Source organism: Pezoporus flaviventris, unplaced genomic scaffold, assembly GCF_033815535.1.
Source record: "Pezoporus flaviventris isolate CSIRO_AGI_PZ_B2104156 unplaced genomic scaffold, CSIRO_AGI_Pfla_v1 ptg000007l, whole genome shotgun sequence".
NCBI lineage: Eukaryota > Metazoa > Chordata > Aves > Psittaciformes > Psittacidae > Pezoporus > Pezoporus flaviventris.
This window is the reverse complement of record NW_026892555.1, coordinates 46,479,811-46,501,817: the sequence shown is the minus strand read 5'-3', so window position 1 is coordinate 46,501,817 and position 22,007 is coordinate 46,479,811. Positions and strand designations below refer to the sequence as shown.

Here is a 22,007-nt window from a genome sequence, read left to right as displayed (position 1 = left end):
ATGTAGCCTGCAAATGCTACCTGTTACCTCCATACATCCTGCACTAGTGCAGATATGCCATCTGAGCTGTATACAGCATAGTTGAAGGAAGGAAGTGCTGTGTTAGTAGTGGAAAAGAGACAATACACATCAGAGCTGGTGCCTAGAAGACTTTCCCAAAATTCAGTAGAACATTAACCAGTCATTCAGGGGAAGTGGGTATAAGGAAAAATGAAGAGCTGTACAAAAACATAAAGTGCTTCTAGAATAATTTTCTTGTTTGGGGTATGAAGACAATTCGTTGAAAGATGGATGAATACAAGCCTGGCTGTTTCATGGCTGGCATGGTAGCTGTTTCACATTACTAATAATTCATGTTGTAAATGAAGAGCATTTTGATTGCAAGAAAAATATTACAGTCAGGGAATACAGCAATTCAGAAAATGAACACTTCTGCTTTTGAACCAAACCCTTTTTGGTTTAGAAATTGTGTGTGTGAAGGGAGGTCTTGAGATTTGGGATGTTTTATTTTGTCTTCAAGTTGGCATACTAAAATGTATTCTGATAGTCTAATGAGAAACTGCTGCGGAAGTGTTGAAAGGTGCTTGAACAAAATGAGCTTTGCACTCGGCTAGGGTAGAGGCCAGTGCTCACTGGCCAAGATCAAGTAGCGGGAACACTTAGATTATATCTGGGAAAGCATTGTAGATTCTCCCTGTCTCACAAGACTGTTTTTCATTTTCAGTTAAAGTAGCAAAAGCAAATGAAATAGGTGATTAGTTTTTTTTTTTACTGTGGAGTGTTTATCCATTCTTAACACTCTGCTTGGTAATAAATACTGAAATGGGTTTTGAAGGCGTGCTATATATTGCATCATAAAATATTACAGCTGCTGTAAATGCAGCGAGGGGCAAGGGAAAGTGCTTCTGACAGGTACAGCATATGAGGCATGTGAAACTGCTGCCTGCTGTGCCTACCAGGGAAAAATCATTGCCATCGAGGTGTCTTGACAGAGTCGCGCTGAGTGATCGATGGTGTCAACCATGGGCAGGCTTCTCCGTTGGCAGCCTGCAGCAGCGGGAAGGTTGCAGAGGTGATGCCCAGCTCTGGGTGCGGGGCTGGCACAGCTTTGCCTGGAGCTGTCACCAGCCTCGGTCGCAGCTGCTGAAATGCAGAGAGGCAGCAGCAGCCCGCGAGAAAAGGTTGAAGGTGATGGCATGATGACCCTGGCTGGACTTGATCTGTGTTGTCTGAGCCACTGCCATGGGATGGTTGGGTCTGTCTGCCCTGTGCTGGTTGGCTGAGGCAGGTGAGAGGGTCCTGCCCCAGCCAACCTGCCCTGAGTGGGCTGCAAAAATCATCTCTGCTCATTGAATAAATGTCATGAGTTGTTAACAAGCATGGTGTCAAGCAGGGCACAATGTAATTCTCTATTTTTTTTAATTACTGGAATTAACAGAATATGGCACTAATTTCTACAGCTACCACTTTTCCCCCTCCCCGAACATGAAGCTTGATTTGTGTTCTTATTAACTTTGTCCTATAAATGACCTTGCAAGGAGAGTGGTTCTGGAGGCTAAGTGAAACAATGTCTATATTTTCTGAAGCTCCAGGCTAAGTTTTATTAATGTAATGTCTAAGATCTTTGAAGTTGTGACTTTACCAGGAAAATCATAATCTCCAAACCTTTATTCATAATGGGTATGACTTCCAGGGGGAACAGAATACCTGCTGTGCTAATTATTTCAATTATCAGCTACTACTAAAACACGTAATGGATTTTCTCTGCTTCCACAGGTAAAAGGCATGACATTATGGAACTTAACTCTGATGTTGTGAACTTGATCTCCCATGCTACACAGGAGAGATTACGAGGGCTCCTAGAAAAGCTAACTGTAATTGCTCAGCACAGAGTGTCAACCCACAAGGTAAAGGAAATCATTAAGCAAGTTTTGCACCAAAGTTTTCCTGCTTTGCAGCCTCGAAGGTAAACCCCTTCCAAGTATAGCCACATCATACGCAGTATGCGTGTTTGCAGTATCTACCAAAGGCTGGTTTTAACTGTTTTTAGCCTCTAACTGGTCCTTAGGTTTTCCATTCAGCTTGTTGGATAGATGCTTTTAAAACCCAATGTAAGAGTAAATGCATGTGTTTCTTCTCTTCCACAAAAGTGGTGCCTGTTACACAAAAATTTGTTTTTCATAGTTAAATGTAAAGCTATATTTGAATGCTCTTGGTGGTCAGGTTGATTTAGGGGCTTGTGTTTGCTTTATGCGTTTACTGTTGATGAAACTGCAATACTGGCTCAGTAAAAAAGCCTTGGGAAACTGAATGGAGTATTTTATTTTTAGAATGTGCTCCATGTGAAGGCAGAGACCTCTTACAAGTTTCCAGAACTCTTTTTCTGCCAGTGCTACTTAAAATTCCCTCCCCTCCTTGTATTAGCTCCATTCAGTATGAAGTAAATTAGGTTCCAGTGAGCCAGTATCCCTTAAGATGCTTGTATGGTACAAACGGGAAGCAATAACATACTGGCCAAAATAGTTGGGTTTTTTTTGTCATTCAGTAATAAGATATGAGTCCACACATTTTCAGTATCAAGCAGGTTTAGCTTATTGGGTTTTTTTACAGGAACTTAATGAAATTTAACAAGAGCTACTAACTGGTGGGATAGGAGTTATTTTTGACTGAACACTTTTTATAGGCTTTTAAGCACTGAAGAAGCAATAGTAAAGAGCAGAAACTCCCTGGAATCTTTCAAGTATTTATAGTGATGTCTGGAGCAGTTGGAGTATGTTGTTCCTTGCCAGAAGAAGACATGGTAGAAAAAGAAAATCAATGCAGAAAAAGAATAGAGTTTTTAATGAGAAGTCTTTAGAAATCTGTACATGTTCTATGTTGTCTTTCTGAAGTGGGAGATCCAGTAATGATCCTGAGCAAAAGTGAGCTGGAAGTTGAAGTCCTGGGTAACCAGTAGGACTTTGTGTCCTGCAGACAGGGAATGTTCTTGGACAGTGGGCTTGATAGGGCTGATTTCTTTCTCATTGAACTAAAGCAGTAGGAAAACTGATAGTTTTTTGTCTGATTGAATTGCCAGGAGCAATGGTAAGATTGCAGTCTTACAATAAGCTTTCTTGTCCTTTTTTTCCTCATGAACAAAACAAACAAGTAATGGGCATAATAATCCTAGAGGCACAGGGACCCTCTTCTGTCAGGAATATGGTATTACACTACGGGAGTGTCTTTAGGATTATGTTTGTGAGTAATAATATTGTGAAGGATGCTGACAGTCTTTTAAATGTTCAAGAGCAGAACACTACAGAGTTTTGGAGCCCTGTTAGGTATTTATTTATGTATTTACACAGCCCTGTATTCCACTTCCCCCAGTGCTTCCCCATTGTCTTTTCCCTCTAGGCTATTAATAGGTATCAGTGTGCAATGTGGGCATTGTGTTTTTCAGAGAATTTTCCAGAGCCTTTTCAAGTTGCCCTGTAAGGCTTTGTATTTGCTTATGTCCATGACAAAAAGACGTACAGTAATGGGGATAGGTGTGGTGAAAGTAGGGTAAGTATTGCTAGGGTAGAAGTTGGTATAAAAAGCTAGTAATTCATGGGATCAGACTTGGGAAACTCTTCTTCCCTGTTTGCTCAGCTCATGCCTAGCAACTTACATCTGATTGGTACCCCTGCAGAGAGAGTGAGTTGGCAGAGTAAAAGCTTCATATCATGCAGCCATATTTGCCAACTTTTGCCCCCTTTTTTACTAAATTTTGGAGCAAGGAGATAGAGGAGTCTGTCTTTGGAAGTCACTAACTTAATTGTGATAAAACTATCATGGCAGTCTCTTTATCTGAAGGAGGAATAGCTTGTCAGATTGTTGTAAACTGCTCTCTGTTGCGATTCTTGTTGCAGTGCCTTTATAGAGCCTTGCTAAGACCACAGAAGTAATTAGCTTGCTGGTTTGGTTCCTTGGCTGCTTCCCTCCTACAGTCTGGAGAACTGCTGAGGTATAAGAGTATGTATGTGACATAATATGATACCCAAAACCAGAATTAATAATGACAGAGTACAGTGATTAAAAAAATGTTTCTTATGTGGATGGGTTCAGCACAGCGTGACTGCTGTGTTCCTGTGTTTGGAGCCCATGAGCGCATGAGAGGCATGGCACCATGCTGTGCTACAAACATTGCTTCATGCAAACATTTTCCCCACATGCAGTAGCAGTAAAATACTGCAGCCCTAAACTACACTATCTGTAGGGTGATGTGGTGTGTCACGGAACTGGTTTTAGGGGTAAGCTTTAAACATAGCAAGGAGAGAGCACTCCTAGATGTGGTAACAGCCAGCCTTTTCCTACGTACCCCATGCCGCCAGCAAACTGCGGAGTACAGAAATAACTTACCGGAAGCTTTTCTGTTATTAACCTGGTTCAGGAGTTGACTATATAAAGCCAGAGCTTAGTAAGTTCTCACATAGTAGCTGAACATCTGCAACCGCTTGTCCCTGCTCTGTCCTCAGCCAGGCTGTTCAATGTGACTTAAACTGTTCAGATTTTGTGGGAGACCTGGTCTTTGTGGGATTCTTTCCACTTCTTTCCTGGTGGACTGAAGTGAAGCACAGCTTTGCTGTGTGTGGTTTTTCCTTTCTGCCCCTGGACATACAATACATTCCTGGTGCTAAAACGCAAGTACCTGAGCCAGGTTTCAGGTTCATTTACAGGTATGTGACAATCTAAGAAGGAAGTTACAAATCACAGACAAGACGTATAGCTGCTGTTGAATTTGTTGCTAGTTCTCTTCTTGCTAAAGATGTACCTGGGAAAGCTTTGCTTCAAAGCTGCGTGTCTCAAATACGTGTAAACCTAACGTAAAAAGTTTGGTAGGAATTGGCTGTTCTTTAGAGCACATCTGTGGTGGAGTCTTGACTGTACGCGTTTCCTTATTTCATTTGATGGGGAAAAAAAAGCATGGAAAAATTAATTTTATAACAAGATTATATAGATGTGCTATTGTTGTTTGAAAGCAATAATTTATTTTAGGACAGCAGAATAACTTTCTTTCACTTTTGGTGAACTGCAGATTAAGTGTAGCTCAGATAAAGTAAAAACAACATTTTAACTGTCAGATATACAAGGCTAGCCTTCACATGTACTAATCTAACCATGCTCTCTATTGTGGTTATGTGCTTTATCAATAGTTTAAATTCTGTCTATGATTACACTTTTAACTTTAGTTTGGTTGGGATTGCACTATTGTAGCTGGGGACACTTTGGCCTTATATAAGGAAATTAAATTGTTGCATGAACAACTGAATCCAACTTGCTCCATCATAACAATAATAGCTATAATTTATGAACAGGTATATAACCTAATGTTTTCTGTCTAAGCAATTCAGTGCTAAATGATTATAGATAACAAGTTTATTTTGGACGAAATATAACTATAGGTGTTTCTCTTCTAAAAATTCCTGAAATTAAAGTATCTTAAACCAGTTGTTGATGAGCTGAAATACTATTACGGATGCACCCATTTCTTGTCCCATATAAGAAAATGGTAGAGTGCTCCTGGTTGAGAGGCTTGCATTTCTAATTGGCATAACGTCTTGGATTTGGCTTTAAAAATGTAATCTGACTCTGACTTTGAGCTTTCCAAAGCAAAATTCTTCTAAACTTTGGAAAAAATAATCTTCTGGTAATACAGCCTTCTTCTTTGCCCCTTTAAAAGGATTGTGGCATGGTGGTGGATTATTATAAACTGCTGTTTCAAAACAAATTGTACTAATGTACTGAGACTGACTCAAAGCAGTGTATGTTTTGTGGGGAGCAGTTGGGAAAAAACCTTGAGTAGGAACAGAAGAAGGGGGAAAGGTCGTTTGGACTTTTTGCAGAGCCATAGACTCGTCTTTGGAAAGCCTCCTTGGTTGCAACACATGGTGTGGTCTGAGCCACAATTGGTGATACGTGACAAAGTGGTGGCTCATTGAAAAGGACCAAACTTAATACCAGAGGAGGGATTGATTTCATTCTTTGGCTGGGTTGTGAGAATTCAGATCAGGAGACAATGGTGCTCCACAAGACGGCTTTTACTTTCCTTACAGCTTTTAAAAGTGTATGACTGAGTGTGGGAAGAAAAGCCTGAGTATAGTGTGTTTGAGAACTAAAAATTTAGCATCTGAAGTCACTGAGAGTCCGTAAGCTTAAAATATACCCTTGCCTGAAAAATAGCTGTAAAACATTGTATTCTTACGCCAGAATAGTTGTGTGTCAAGGTTGCTTCATTAAAAATGTGAAATTGGGGTAGGATGGAAAGAAGGGTTGCTGAAAGTACATAGTGTGTTTGACTGATAAAAGCTCAAGGATGAATTTCCCAGGAGCAGACAAGTTCACAAAGTAATGGGGAAAGAAGATGACTCTAAGACATGCATTAAAGAGTGGTACAAACAGGTGGCACAGACATGCCTCATCTAGAATGGGCTCCCTGCCTTGTTTTGCCTAATGCACTCTGGCCAACACACGGCTTAAACTGCTCCTCCAGAGACAGGCTGAATAGTAAAAACAAGCTTTTCATTGCCAGTTGACCATGTTTTAGATCTTTCTTTGTCGTCTTTCATAGCTAAAGTAAAGTTAAACTCAAGCTTTCCAGTGAGGGTAAAAATAGTGTGAAAACCAAACTACTAATTGCTGGGTTTTAGACCAAAAGGACCTTAGTTGTGTTTCGATGCATACACGTCCAGTTACTGTTGGAACAAGTCATTATTTTTCACTAGCCCAGCTTTGTACAGGAGCCGGACCAGATGACTTCCAGAGGTCACCTTTCAACGTAAACTGTTCTATAACTTGAGAGCATCCACTGTGGCAAAAATACTTATTACTAAAGCTGCAATAAACCCTATATAATTTACCTCACTGTCTACACCCACAAGACTCATTATAACTAGCTCTAAACCATAAAACCTCGTTTCGGAAATACTAGGTGATGCTTATTTAAAACTCTGGATTATGTCTGTAACTACAATGCCAAACACTCAAATGACAAATTTCACTTTTTCTCTTATTAAAGGGGAAAGGATATGAGATTCTGTTGCTTTACAGTTGGGGTTTTTTTCCTCTCTTAACCTGTCCAAAAGGCAGTCTTGTATGTATGTTTACTGGGTATGAAGTTGCTGTTTAAAACAAAATTTTAGCCTTTAAATCTAAAAGACTTTATTCTTGTCAGTATAGACTTGTTCAGTAACCTCTTAGTAGTTACTTGTTCAGTAACCTCTTAGTCATCACAAATGCCAAGAAACATACTTCAGTGGAGAGATTTGTAAATGACTGCCTACCACCTGAAGTCTTTCTGAAACAGCCTACATTTGCTGGCTTTGAAAAATAGCGTTGTTCTTGTCAGATTGTTCCCATTGGGCTTATTAGCCCTAGTGGTGTATATGAAAGCCTGGTTGTCTATAACAAACTTCTGTTTCCAGGGGAGTGATAGCTACATCGTATCTAGTGACACCAGAGCACAGCTGAGATTTCTTGAAGAGCTTGATCACCTAGAAAAACGGAGAAGGGATGAAGAGGAACGTGAAATGTTGCTTCGAGCAGCCAAGGTAAGAACTTCACTTCTTGCTTTCCAAGGAAATAGTGTTCTTTAGACTGGCAAACAACTTCACGTTTCTCCTATTTCTGCTTTAAATGTAGTCACCCTGTAACAGGAAATCTGTAATATTTAGGACAGCTTAGGCTATACAAAAAAGGATTTTAGCTTTTTAAATTCCTAAAAAAAAAAAAAAATAAATGAAAGTTCTTTCACATGTGTGGTGGTGTGAACTCTTCTTTTGCTGGTCAAAATGAAATAAAAGCAGTATTCATATAGCCATAAACGTTCTTCCTGTCTCTGTTTCTGGCTCAGTATGTCATTCTCCATCACGTACTGAGCACTGAAAATATGGGTTCACTATCTCACCAAGCTGGAGCCTGGTGAGATCTCACCATCCTGCCATGGGTATTTATTCTCTGTAGTCAAGATCAGAAGGCTAGCCTTGGAGCTGGCCTTGGAGCTGGTACCCTAGCATCTGCGAACCCCAATGTAGCCACTGCTAGTACAGCAAAAGTACCCTTCTTCCCCCTTCCCTCTTCTCAAGAGCAGGAGGAAAAAAAAAATCCATAGATGTTACTCCATCAGGTGTGACTTGATCCCTTTTCTGTGTTTCTGTTTTGTTTCAAGCTGAATTCTGAAGCCCCTTGGGTGGAAGCCTAATCTTGAGTTGAAAGAATCATGTTGTACTTGCATGAGTACGACTCCCTTTCTTTCCTATACTTCCTGTCCTTTTTAAGTGTCTGCTGCTGACATGAACAACATCATGCCTAGACTGGACCTGACTGACAGTGTTAGCATCATTTTCAGCTTAATCTTGCTTCAGGCTAGAGCAGAGGCAGCTGGCCCAGATGAGGAGGGGGGTGCGTGTATGTGTGCAGAGGGGGAGGGAAGCCAGTCTGGATTGAGGCATTCGCCCCTGGAGCTAAATCTTTCAATCACCAGAGAAAATTGTCATTTATTAAATATTTAACGGATACGATGGTGTTTGGATGCCAGTAATTTCTGTTCAATTTTTTTCCCTCTTCCTTTGGTAGAGCCGTTCCAATAAAGAAGATCCAGAGCAACTGCGGTTAAAGCAGAAAGCAAAAGAGGTAGGACTTTCCAGTTACCATGCTTGCCTTTGTGTGTTGAGAGAAGGTTGGCAGCCCTGTCCTGGCAATTAGGTCAGGGTTTATTTTGCTGCTGCATACCATTTGCAGAGGCCTTGGGGAAGGACAGGAACTGCCACAGGCAAGGGCAGTGCTTCAAATGAGGTCAATGAATTATGAGCTCTCTTTCTTTACATTTTATTTTTGTAGTTTCAGTCCTGTCTAGAAATGGTCCTTTGTAAACTGCAGCAGTTCACTTGGTAGGAATATAATGTGGGATTAAGGAAAAAAAAAAAAAAACCAGAAAGAAACTTTGAGATTTAGCATCTGGGACTGTACAATAGGCTACGTTTTTCCAGGGTAATTGTTCGTTTTGTAAATCTGATACTGCTTATAATTCTTTGGCTGGGAGGCGGTACTGGGATTTAGTTTTAAATGGAAAACGCCTCTGGCTTTTAATTTTCTGGGCCCAGCAGTTTTCTGTTCTGGAATGGAGCCCTTGTTTCACACAGTTCATGTTTAGCTGCAGGGGTTTTAGTTTATAGCTTAGACTGGTTAAGCTTTTACTCCCAGAGGCCTCTGCATAGCAACTGTAGAAATCAACAAATAAGTTCATTTATGTCTGCAGCCTCCTCTCAGTAGCTGACTTTTTACATTTCCCAATATCCATTTCCTGACTTTTCTAGCCTGGGAGAAAAAAGCTCCACTAATTGGAGCTTATTTTAATTGAGCCTTAATATTGGATCTCACTGGAGTTGCCCCCAGAGCTACTGGGAACAGAATGAAATGAAAGTACCTAAGGTTGAAGATGTGTGTGCATGTGTATGTGTGTGTGAAATTTTTCACTTGACCTACAGATTCTTTTCCCTGCTGAATAAATCATCAAGCCTGTTCACATTTCTGATTAAGGATCTGACAGCAGACGATAATAAAGACAATTGAGGTGTGAGACGTGTGATACAGAGCTGAAGAAATTGGTTTCTATAGTTACTTGACTGATTTCATGCAATTTTTAAGGATCTTTGTGCTAAATGAGAGTGATTTTCTGAGCAACCTTTTTCCTTAACTGTGCCTCTTGAACTATGAAATTCGTTGTTGCTTAACATTGCTGCACTTGGCTCCTAGGTGCCAGCAGCAGCAGCAGCAGGTTATTTATGAATGCTTTAAAGGCCCTTATTGTTTGGATTAATGTAGGAGCCCAGGCAAAACAAATGGAAATCCAGTAAAATAGTATCAGAATCGATGCTCTGGATTTGCACCATAGTAAAAGAAATTTGTAAAATAAGAGGAGAGAGAAGGAACTTGCTTTATTATCTCTCTTTTAATTCTTTCTTTCTGCTTATAACTCTTTCTTCATGCTTCCAATCTGTGAGTACCGAGTTGCCCTAAAGCCCTTCCCAGTTTGCCCCTAGTGCTACCAGTATCAACACTCAGTTGGTGATGCTAATTTGGATGTAGGTGGCTTTACCTCTGTATCATTTGGTCATTTCTAGAGATTCTTTCTTTTAATACGACACTGCAAAGCAATTAGTTTATGCAGCTTCTTTTCCCTTTTCCCCTAATGTGTAGGTAAGGGAGGTTGAAACTAGATGATCTTAAGGTCCTTTGCAACCCTAACCATTCTACGATTCTGTCGTCTTGAAAAATACTCAGTGATCTGGATATTTAGGACAGACAGAAGTTAGGTATGTGATCTGCGTCTTTTTTTTTTTTTTATCTCTTTTAAAAAGTGGCATATAGGTGTACAGAAAAGGAGCTAATGGAGTGGAGAAGGTATTTAAGTTTAGCACTTGGTTTTCTACTAAGTGCTTGAGTAGACCTCCTTCAGTGCATCTTATCTTGTGCCAGACGAACACAGCCTTCATCGCACTTGTACTGCGTATTTCTCCATGCAGTGCTGCTCTGAGTGATGGTCTCCAACTGCTTCACTAAAAGATGCAGCAGCGGATATGCCTCTTGGACAACAAAGATCCTTGTGTCAGTATTGCACTGGCTTCTGTCCTGCTGCTTTGTTTTCTAGGAATGAGGCAGCAGAACTTCTCCAGGCTTCACATGCCACATGGGAAGCCCACCTTCTGTGCCAGGGGTGTTTTCTTATCTGTGAGACCATCTCGACCTTGAGTGGAAGTGAGCCCAAATGTAGCTGGTTAGTTTGGGTGCTTCATTGACAGTTTGGATATAAATGCATTAAAAAATGTAAGTAGAGCTGGAATAAGAGCAAAATAAGAATCAACAAATATCCCAAGGCTGAAACTGGTAAGACAGAAGTACAGTATACTGGGATGACAGTGTGAAGTGGCTCACCATTGTCTGTCTGTCTGTCTTATCAGATTGTAATTATAGTCTGCTCCTAAGAAACCAAACTTGGGATCTTAGATACCTCTGTCAGCTGGAATCGGATCCTTTCCAGTCCACTCTGGTTGAGTATCCACTGGAAAGCCTGATCTGAGTGTCTGCTTATAGTTCTTTAAAAATGAATATGTACCTTCCTTCCTTAAAGCTGTCTTTTATCTGTTGATGATGACGCCTCAGGGGAAGGGAGAGGGTGTAGCGTAATGGCACTGGAACATGTTCTAAAGTGAAGTTTCCCCAAATGCAGGCTGTACATCCTAACAATGAATACTTACAAATCCAGGATGTGCTGTCATCCAGCAGCTGGAGGCAACATCTTAACATTGCTGGAAGTATATCCAGAGACTCTGCAGTGGATTCTTTTATCCAAAAGGCTATACATAATTGCTGTGACCTTTTCATTCCTTTTTGCGTGACCTATTGCCTCGAACTTCCCCTATGCCAAGTCATTTACTTTCCTATATTCTTAGTCTATGTAGCTTGCTATGAATTAAGTCTTTATTTACTTTCTTTCCCCTTTCACCTGTTTCAGTAGATTTTAATACCTGTGGAAAGTGCATTCCTTCTGAGGCAGCTGCAAGGCTTGCCCCAAGCTGCTCCTTTGTGCACTCAAGAATTTTGTCCTTTCTCACCTCATGGGCCTGCTCTTTGTGCAACACCATTCCTGAAGTCTGAGTAAATGACCTCTGCTTTTCATTCAGCCTTATCTGTCACTTCAAGCTGAGAGGATACAGTCCTCGCATTGTCCCTGATGCTTGTACTTTTAAACCGTAACTGGTTTTAGGTGTCTTCTGTTATTTCCTCTTCTACTTTCAACTGTACTTCCAGCTACAAAGAATATGTTCACTCGATGCAATTCTTGTAGCTGTATTTATACTTCCTCTGGGTTCATGCCTTTTCTGAAAGGAGTTTACTTAAATTGACCAAGTGTAGGATACTGTCAAATGTGCAAGTATGCTATATGAACAGTGCATCCCAGAAGACCTGTGAAAATGTCAGTATTAAACAGTGTGTACTGTAAATTTAATTATAAACCCTAATCTTTTGTACTTCCGTCTTATCTTCAAAAGTGAGTGTGCTTGTAATATGGCTTCAGGAAGCTTAAGGCTGAACCTGGACAAATCTTTCAGATTATATGTGTGCAAGATTGCTGCTTCGGGTTGAGCAGGTATCATACTGATAGCATCTTTGCTTATTCTGTAGTATCTACCTTCCTCTGCTCTTACCTTGTGGTACCTTGCAGCATTTATCATTGGATAGAGGTGAGCAGCCACATCCTGGATTAAGGGAGAGAGCATGTGGAGCAAGCACCTGATGGACAGCAGACTTACCTGCCCCATTCCTTGCTCTTCAGGCAGCTCTGCTCACTTATGACTGCACAGATCCTCCTTTGTTTCTGCCTGCTTGATGCATTTGTGCATTTCCCTGGTACGGTTTTGACACAGATGTCACAAGACGGCAGTAGATGAGGTGCTGAGAAAATTCAATACCTTTAGTATCAACTGGCTGGGAGGAAAATAGCAAACCTGAGGGTTTTTTTTGCAGCGGCAAAACAAACCCTATCAAAAAACATAAAACAAAAAGCCTGCATGATTCCAGTGAGTTCCTGGTTGCTATATAGTAATGACTGACTCTTCCCCTTATTTCCTTTCTCATTCTCAGATAACAACTAACCTGATTCGTTGCTGCTCTCGCTACTGTCTCCAACCCATGTTTTCAAGCTGATTGTTTCCTTTTTCCCCCACACCTCTTATGCAGCTTCTATATTTAGTCTTCTGGACTTAACGATTCAAATTCTTTAAGACCAACCACTCTTGTGGCAGGGAAAAAGGAAACTCCCTAGTTAACCACAGCCTCTCAAAAAAACAAAGAAGATGCTGTGAGCAAAATAACATCTCATTGTGATCGGTTGGCTTTTTATGAGCCTTTAGTGACATCCTGAAAGCTTCTGCTTAATTATCTGATTTATATTATCTTTATTGTTCTGTTAGTGTTTATTACCTGCTTCTGCATGTTTTGAGGAAAAAAAAGAAAGCAAAAAAACCAAACATGGTTATTGAACAAACATACATTTTGTTACCTGCACTGTAACCCTACAAATCACAAAAGACTGTCATCAGCGATTTTGTGTTACGAGTCTTGCGGAAGGTCAGGGATGGAAATCCTGTGTAGTGTTAGATTATCATATTGTTATATTATGTGGCATTCATATTGGTGTTTGGAAGGAGTGTAAGAAAACAGCAGCTGAGATACTGCATCAGATAGATACCCTAAAACCATCTGGAAGCTGGTAGAAACTGTCTTTCATCTGATGAAAACCAAAAACTCCCTCAAAACTCCATTAAGCCTGTTCTTGGATTGTCAGATAATAGTCTTTTCTCAGTTTCTCTGAGAGACTGTAATGGACATGTAATGAGCTGAAAGGATGGCCCTGGATTAGAAGCTTGCTAATAGAGGAAATTTTAGGACTAGAAGTATGACAAAATCATGAAAATGGAGAGCCAGAGAGTTCTGTGCCAAGAGCAAGTGTTGGGTGCACTGCATGATGAGATAGAGAAATCTGCGGGTGGAAGATGAGTCTTAAACATTCTCTTGCTTTGAGACCTCAAGCATGAGTGAATATGCAGTGTTACAGAAGATAAAAATCATTCAAAATACCATGTATTTGGGAGAACTGTGATTGATTGGTTTTAAAGTAATGTCTTGCAAGGGTTGGACACTGTCCCATTGTGATAATGCAGGTCTGCTGACCATCACTGAGCAGCCATCTCACAAGTGATAGCATCTGAAACAAAAACTACAGAATATACTGCTTTGGGGTGGCATCCTGCAGCCGCCTTCTTGGTCTTGCAATAAAAGTAGCCTAGGCAGTGTCTGAAAACACATGTAAAGAGCTCATTGCTGGATGCTACATATCCTGGAAGTTCCGTGATCCTTGAAGCAAGGCAAGCTGATGGGATTGCACATGGCATGCTCCAGGTGGTCTAGAATACACAGAAATGCATCAGTAATTGTTAAACAAACCAGAACACTGGTAAAAGTCAACACACATTCCACACCTGGGAAATTCAAGAATGGAGAAGAACAAGGAGTGAGGAAGTCACTGCACCCTGGATTTTTTTCCCGTAAATTTTATGGGGAGTTAATTATTTGTATGTTAGGGAATATCAGATATCAGCTGAAGGATTTCTTTCCCCCCGACCCTGTGGGTAGGTTGCTTTATGGCTATCCTTGAGAAATTTACTGTTGTTATCCAAAGCATCCTATTGCACCCTTTAGTTCCTAGACAGACAAGGCACCTGAACCTGGGGGAACGCAGCCATGGTAGGGCCTGTTCTGCCACAGAAGCATATATGTGGAATATTAACCTGAAAGAAATTTACAGAATTATGTACAGCCCTATTATAAGTTAGGACCACATATTAAACTAGTGCATGCTCTTCTGCCTTTCTGCTGTTAAATCTAAATTACAACAGAGGGAAAAGTCAGTGGAAACTAATTGTATGGCTAATTAAAACAGTTTGAAAGGAAGCAATTGTGAGAAGAGAAATTGCATTATAGGCAAGAGGAGAGGATGGTAAATGTTTAAATATGCAGCTTTCAAATGTCAGTTTTCCTCAGAGAATGCCCCCCATATGAGAAGTCTGCTATTCAGCTGCATTCAACCTGTAGGGCAGAAAGTTTTGTACAGGGAAGGTAGAGGCTGGAGGCAGTAATGACAACCAGTGCAAGAGTCTTGGGATTGAAAACAGATTTTTAAGGTTTATTTTTCATTTTCGTCACAAGTTCCATAAAATGCTTAAAGGGAATTTGAAAAAAATTGGAGTGCTTTCTTCCAAAGACAATGAAGGCAGAAGCAACTGAGAAGAGCAGAAAACTTTCAAAGCGCTAAATGGAGGACACAATGAAACCCAGTGAAACTTTGGAAAAGCTAGTCAGAAAATAATGGAGAGAAAGAAGAGAGAGAAGTCATTTAGTGGGATAAGTGGCCCCACTTAAAAGGCACCTCAGTATTTAGTTCTTTAAAATTTACAGTAAAGGGTGATAGTAAAGACCCATGTAGGTGTTCAGGTTCCTTTTTCACTGGTGCAGTCTATTAAAAATACATATTGATGGTTGGTCACAGTTGCTTTGACGTACTTTGAATTTTAATGTTCATTAATTTATTGTTGGGGTTTTTTTTTGTTGTTTTTTTTTTGTGGATGCAGAAACAAAGAAGCAGAAAGCTTCTGCCTCTTTGGTATGCCTATATTCCTTGCTTTTTTTTCCCCCTGCAAGTCTTATACAAATTCTTGTTCATCTGCTTTAGTGCTTTTATTACTCCTGATGTACTTATTGCTGGATAGCACACATAACCCTTAGGCATACATTAACTTGTCTTCAGCCTTCCCTGGTTCCCTTTCCTGCCAGTTCTTCTGTTACTTTAAATATTTATTTAATCTGTCCCATTCTCTTATCCGCCTACAATGTCATATGTGGAGACATCCCCACTTTTTGCTTCATATTAAACTCAGTATCCTGTACATATACTTCTTAGTCTTTCCCTTACATTAATTATAACCAAGTCAAGAGCTGTGGTGTGTAGGTTCCCCATCTGTCTTACCAGCATTTCTTCTGAGCTCATCTACATCCATATTGCTGTATTTATTTGTTATTGCATTGCCAAGATTATTTTTTTTTAAGTATAAATTCCTAGGATTCTAAGTCGAGATAAGAAACCTCTTCATTTATTTCCTAGCACTTTGAGTATCGAAGCTCTGTATAAGTGGACAATGGTATGAATTTCTTCAGACGTATGCTGTCTGCCAGCATTGTGCTGGACAAGTGCCTTCTGTTTTGGTTTTTCTGTGGCCCCAGTCCTATTACTGCTCTGTGAGCCCTGGCTAATACAGATGCTTAATTTCTTATCTCTGTCTTTTTCTAAAGGTAAACCTTCCCCAGTAAAACTGTTCTTGAGGATCTAGAGAGCAAAGGTTTCATGTGCTTTGTCTTCTATGAAAGCTTATACCAAATACTTCAGTTGTGTTGAAGGGATTCTTCCCGTTAGGGAAACAGTGCTTAGGGAAAATCTTGCAAAATTTCCATGACTTGAACTAATGGAGCTCTGATAATGTGAACAATCGCATACCATGCAGTTTGTGACAGGTAGAGTTTTAAACTAACTTGCAGTATTGCTTTAAAAAAAAAAGTCTCAGCATCTCATAGCTGAAGTACTTCTTGTCTTCTCATGGAACTTGAAATTTAATTTTTAATATTAAAATGCCACAAAAATGTCACTGGTGTAGTAGTAAAAATAGATTTTGCACATTTTCTGAAATGTGGAGTGTGAGACATAAGTGAGATAGAATTTCCATGAGCAGGAAAAGAAATATTTTTCTCAGTAGAGGATTGAGTACAGAACAGAGAGGTCAATTTTAAAACCTTTCATTTTGTGTGATTACAGCCATGCTGCAAATGCCATTTCACTATAAGGGAGGACTTTAAATCATACCTTATTTCTTGATTTGTGCTGCAGGTCAGATTAACTAAAACGGTTATTGTGTCACCCTAGAGATTCCAGCTTGCTGCAAGACCAGACTTTAAACCCTATTTTTATTATTAAAAAGGCCAGCAGCAACAAAGACTATTTTACAAGTTCTGAGACGTTTTCATAGCAATTTGATCTTTATACACAAGTTTTTAAAACTCTTTGTACTGCAATTCTTAGCATATGTAAAAATAAGAAAGGGGGGAGAAGGAGCATGAACTTCATTTGCTTCTTGCCTGGAGACTCTTCCCTCTCAATGCCCATCTTGAGGAATGAATTTTGAAAAGAATGTGTGTTGGACTCCTGTGTTGTGGTGGAATAGCAGCACCTTTCAGCAGATTCAAGTAGGTTGGGTTGAGGGGAAACCTGGTAGTTTGTGGGTCTAATGTATGGTGCAAGTTCCCCTTGCTCCTCCTGAGTTGCCATTACACACTTCTGTCTTCAAGAGAAAACAAATCATCTAGTTTCAAGATACAAACCTGGGTATGACAGTTTCTATTTATATTCTATTTTAGTCAGAGACACCAACATTAATAAAACTGGCCCCTGGAAGGGAAACAATACTAGATGCAGCTTCTCTATGTTATATTTTAATAAAGTATATATGCTACTTTTACTGTCTGTCACTTGCTGCACTGCTCTTTCTGCCCTAACATGTGTGCTACAAAACTGTTAAAGACAGATTTGACTCTACATAGTTGCCTCTTGCTCTTTCCTAAACTCGTTTAGGAAAATCTGGCAGTATTTAGCCAGCCAGAATCCTCGGGTATCCCTTGACGTTATCTGCTTGCTTTCTCCTGATCCTGTGCTTTCAACTGCTCACACAATGTTTGGACATTTAATCCCACACTATTTAATGGAACAAAACTTGAGGAAAAAATTATTTTCGCTGGCTTCAGCAGGGTAATTTGGATGTCTGCCCATATTGCTTAATGGGGATCTGTTGAGTCCATTATGGAGATTGAGTGTTTAAATTCATTTGTCTTAATTATGTTCTCAGAAAAATCCCCGAGATGCCTACCTAGAATGCAACAAGACTATGATTTCTTTTTTCCTTTTGCTCCAAAACTATGGTGAGATTCTGCCTGATTTGAAAAATCCTCTGACTGTTTCCAAGGTTGAAAATGTACTGAGGGGAGTAGATGATGACATGCATTTCCAGTATTGTCTTGGGAACTGCATTGTCAAAAGGCGCACCAGTCCCGTTTCTGGAAGGGTCATCTTTTCCTTACTGTTCACCAAGTGGCATCCTGTTTGGTTATCTGCCAGCATTGCCCTCCAGCAGCAGTGCTTGCTTCTGCAGGGTGTCTGGTGACAGCAAGCTTTGTCAGCTTGAATTGTGTGGGGTAAATGGGGATGGTGCCCGGGCACTACCCAGTCCTCAGCCAGTGGGGCATTCTGCCACTCTGCCAAGAGGCATTCAACCCACTCAGTCCCCTGTACCTTGTGCTGATTGCCAGCCCCCCTTGGTATTATCATAAAATCAAAATGGTTTGGGTTGGAAGGGAACTTAAAGATCATCTAGTTTGAGGACACCTTCCACTAGTCCAGGTTGCTCAAAGCCCTATCCAGCCTGGCCATGAACACTGCCAGCCACAGCTTCTCTGGGCAACCTGTGCCAGTGCATCACCACCCTCTTAGTGAACAATTTCTTCCTAATACCTAACGCAAATCTCCCATCTTTCAGTTTAAAGCCATTTCCCTTTGTTCTGTCACAACCTGCCCTTGTAAAAAGTCCCTTGTCCTTAGTCTTTACCATGGCTGCCCATGAACATGAGCTGTAAAAAAGGTGATGCGGTCTTCTTTCAATGCTTTTCAAGCCAGTGACCAAATGTTCAGCAGCCACCCCTTTTTGACATATTTAACTCCACTGAGCTGGTTTTATGTGTTTTGTAGGTTGATGGAGAGGGGGGATATGTTTTCTAATGACTCCCAGGGATGGAAGTATAAGGTTAGGCTAATAAAGATTTCTGTTTTGTTCTCTTGTTTTAAGTTAAATGGTTTTTAAAGTCCTCTTCATTTTAAGTGTAATGATTCTTAAAAAGTAAAGCAGATAATCTTCCCCCTTCTGTCTTTGTTTGCCACTGTAGCCTTTTGGAAATTTGCCCCGGAGGAATGCCATGTGCATGGCATGTTGTAACGCCTCTTCTCTTGGCAAGGAGACTGTGGTGTACATGCATCTACTGTGACGACTGAACTACATTGCTAGTAGGAAGGTGTACTTCTACAGGGATGCTCTGTAGTTGCCTGTAAGCCAGAGTAGCTGCAGGTGTTGGAGGCCTGGGCAGCTGGGGCTGGAAGTCAGCACATGCCTCTGCTAAAGAGTCTTGGTGTTTTATTCTTCCCAGTCAACCCAGGGAATGATGAAGATGTCACATGAAAATAGTTCATAAGCCTCAGTGTTTCACATAATTTGTGAAGTTTTGGGTTACTACTTTGGATGTAATCTGATTTTCCCCCATCCCTGATTGTTTGCAGTGTCTTCCTGACTTGCATTTTATGCAAGTAGGCTGGCTGGAGGTAGCCTAAGACAATTGCAGAACTCCGGAAGTTTTCAAGTTTAACTGATATAAAACCTCACAGTCTCTAAAATATTATTGAAAGCAATACTATATGCTTTGAAACAAAGCCAAACAAACCCCCACTCAGAATGGAATTAAATCTGATAAATAAGGTTATAAGTGATTTCACTGCACGCAAAAGTAAGAATAGGTTGTCTGATAAGTGAATGATGGTATCTGGCACTGAAAAAGTGCTACTGCTTTTCTGTAAGTAAAAGCCTACGTAGTGTGATCAAAGCTGACTTACAAACAGTGTTGTTTTCGTAACTGAAACATGAGCATGGGCCAGGGAGCTGCTCTAGTTGTATGTCAGATCACCTAAAGGTTATCATCAAACCCAGAAGTTTATGTTTAAGGACAACCTCAACCAGAGTAAACAGAAAAGCTTCCTTCTCTACAGAGAAGAGAGCGTTGCCTTCCACCCATGCTCCAAGTGGGACAGCTAGCAGATCTGAAAGCAGTGTGGTTGCATTATTAAGATGGCCAATCCAAGCTACTAAATCTGTTGGCAGATTTGAGCAGTTTGAGCTCTAAGGCAGCTGGTATCTATATCAAATAGAATGAAGGAGTATGTACCTGGAATTCAGACATAAAACTTTTTTTTTTTTTCCTTAGTCCTCTTGACTATGGGGTTTTCTCCCATCTGAAGTTTACCTGAGGGGTTGTTTCTAAGGATTTTTTGTGTGTTGAACAGCTTTTGGAGATGAGTGAGAATAGATGCATGCAGTGTATCTCTAACTTGCTTCAGGTATGCCTAAACATTCAGATGTGTTCTGAGGAAAGAGAAAAAATGAACTGACGGCATCCTGTTCACTTGATTATAAGATGCTTCAAAATAGCAACGTTGGGTGCTGGGTTCAGGTAATACAGCATGAAGAAATTGAGTGTCTTGCTTGTGCAGTCATGAATTGAGATCTTGAATTAAGAATATGCCCAGTTCAAAGAACTTGGTAACTGCAAATTTTAATACTGATCTGGCCTCAAACCAGTTCTGATCATGTTTTCTATTAATCAGAAATGGTAACGCTTATGAGCTGAGGAACCAGCAGCAAAGCTGCTGTTAAGGCCACGTTGATACCGCAATGCAGACTCCATGAAAATTGTTATTTACCCAGTGCTACTACCTATAGGGTCGTTAGCATTTCAAGGCTCTGAGCATGACTGAGTACTGGAATTTGTCAAAAGTGTCTGGAAAGACAGGAGAAGATCCTGTGAAATACATTCTTTCAGTAGGGGCTGCAGAGCTGTCTGAAGTTGCCATAAAGAGAACAAGACCTTTACAGTACTGTGTGTCATAATTAATGTAGGTGTTTTCTTTTTAAATTAGATGCAACAGTTGGAGTTAGCACAAATACAACAAAGAGAAGCCAACCTCACAGCTTTGGCAGCCATTGGATCAAGGAAGAAAAGACCACTGGATTCAGCAAATGTTGGGCCTGGGCTGGAGGTATGTAGATGGCTTACAATTACTTGCATGGTGCTGAATCTCCATACTGAATTATTTTTATCTTTCTTTGTAGGAGGAAGTGAGGATTCTCTTACCAAAATGGCTGGTTGCATACTGTAAGAAAACTAGCCTGTGTGTTAGACACTTGAAAGGATTGTTTCTGGTAAATTTGATGGGGATGTTTACTTGTGTGTATAGGAAGAACTGTGGATAAGAGCACTGTGTACGGACTGAATGAAATGATGGCTCGGAGGAACTTCCATCTGCATGGGAGGGTAACAAAGCTATGGTGATTTTTCACAGCAGCTAGTTGCCATGGCCCCTCAGTTTTGCTCACGATGGCTATTTTGGATGGCTTTTGAAATGGCTCTTGCTTTCACATTTGGCTGTGGACCTTCTTCCACACATAGTGCATAGGCATTCTTTTCAAGTGAACTGTGAGTTCACCTTGGCTAGATCCCCCCAACAACCAATAAATAAATAAAGCTAGGCCATTCAGCTCCTGCAGCAAGACAGATTATCTTTTCTGGCTCATGCTGCATTTTAAAATTTCCTTGAAGGTGCTTTTAACAAATCTTTGTCTGAACAAATCTCTCAGTGTTGTGTTGGAGATTAAATTTCTGGGACCTGGGAAACCTGTGGGACTGTAGAAGTTCTTTCCAAGGAAACTGACAGCCTGCTTTTGTTAAGAGGCCATCATCTTGGCTGGAGACAGGACAAGTGTATTGCAGGCTGCCATTCAAGTGTTGTTGCCAGTTTTGCCCCTTTTTCTCATAAAGCTTTAATATTGCTCAAGTGGATGGCTGGTTGGTGGCTGACCCAAGCACAGTGAGCAGAAGCCTGGAAAGTAACTCTGATGTGGAGGAAGTGGTAGTAAAGTTGTCCTTTTTGATAAACCTTACATCTTTTTCATTAAGTCTTTTTCATTGTTGTGGCTTAGGAAGCTAAAGTAGATGCTAGGATTGAAAACACTCCAGCATTTTTGCATATTGTGGTCTGGAAGGACCTTGTATGAAGCTCAGTTATTTGCAGTGTAACTGAGACAATGGTGGCATCTGTCCTGTAGTTTTTCCCTCAGCCTGGACTGTGACGAGAGACCTGTCTAAGGAGCCGAGGTAGACTTGTTTTTCTGATTTTTATTTGTTTTCCTGACATGGAGACACAATTAGCTCCTTGAATGCTTCGTTTACTGCAAGTGAAGGAATCTGTACCTAACAAGCTGCAGAAAGCAGCGTTCCCAGCTTTTGAGCAGCTATTCTTCATTTCTTTGAAGTTTTTTAATGTACTTTCACATCAGGCTGAAGGTATAGCTACTTTTTTATAACACCACTGGAAAAACTTGAAAAAATGAGTCTAGCACAAGAATGACTTTCCCCATCCTTTTCTCCTCTTCCCCCGAGCTTCTATCGAGTAACTATTCCTGTTCTTCGTAGTGGTTTTCTATAATTATTGCCGGATTTGTTTCTGAATATTT

The 22,007-nt window shown here is 40.5% G+C and overlaps 1 protein-coding gene across 2 annotated transcripts in view; it reads left to right on the top strand.

Annotated features, from left to right (window-relative positions):
* TAF4B (TATA-box binding protein associated factor 4b) overlaps window positions 1-22,007 on the top strand; it is a 72,123-nt gene that overhangs the window by 38,851 nt on the left and 11,265 nt on the right. For both annotated transcript variants that reach the window (XM_061448622.1, XM_061448621.1), the window contains exons 11-14: window positions 1,777-1,907; window positions 7,443-7,568; window positions 8,593-8,649; window positions 20,414-20,533. In XM_061448622.1, the coding sequence (XP_061304606.1) occupies window positions 1,777-1,907; window positions 7,443-7,568; window positions 8,593-8,649; window positions 20,414-20,533 (434 nt within the window). The remainder of the gene's footprint in view (window positions 1-1,776; window positions 1,908-7,442; window positions 7,569-8,592; window positions 8,650-20,413; window positions 20,534-22,007) is intronic.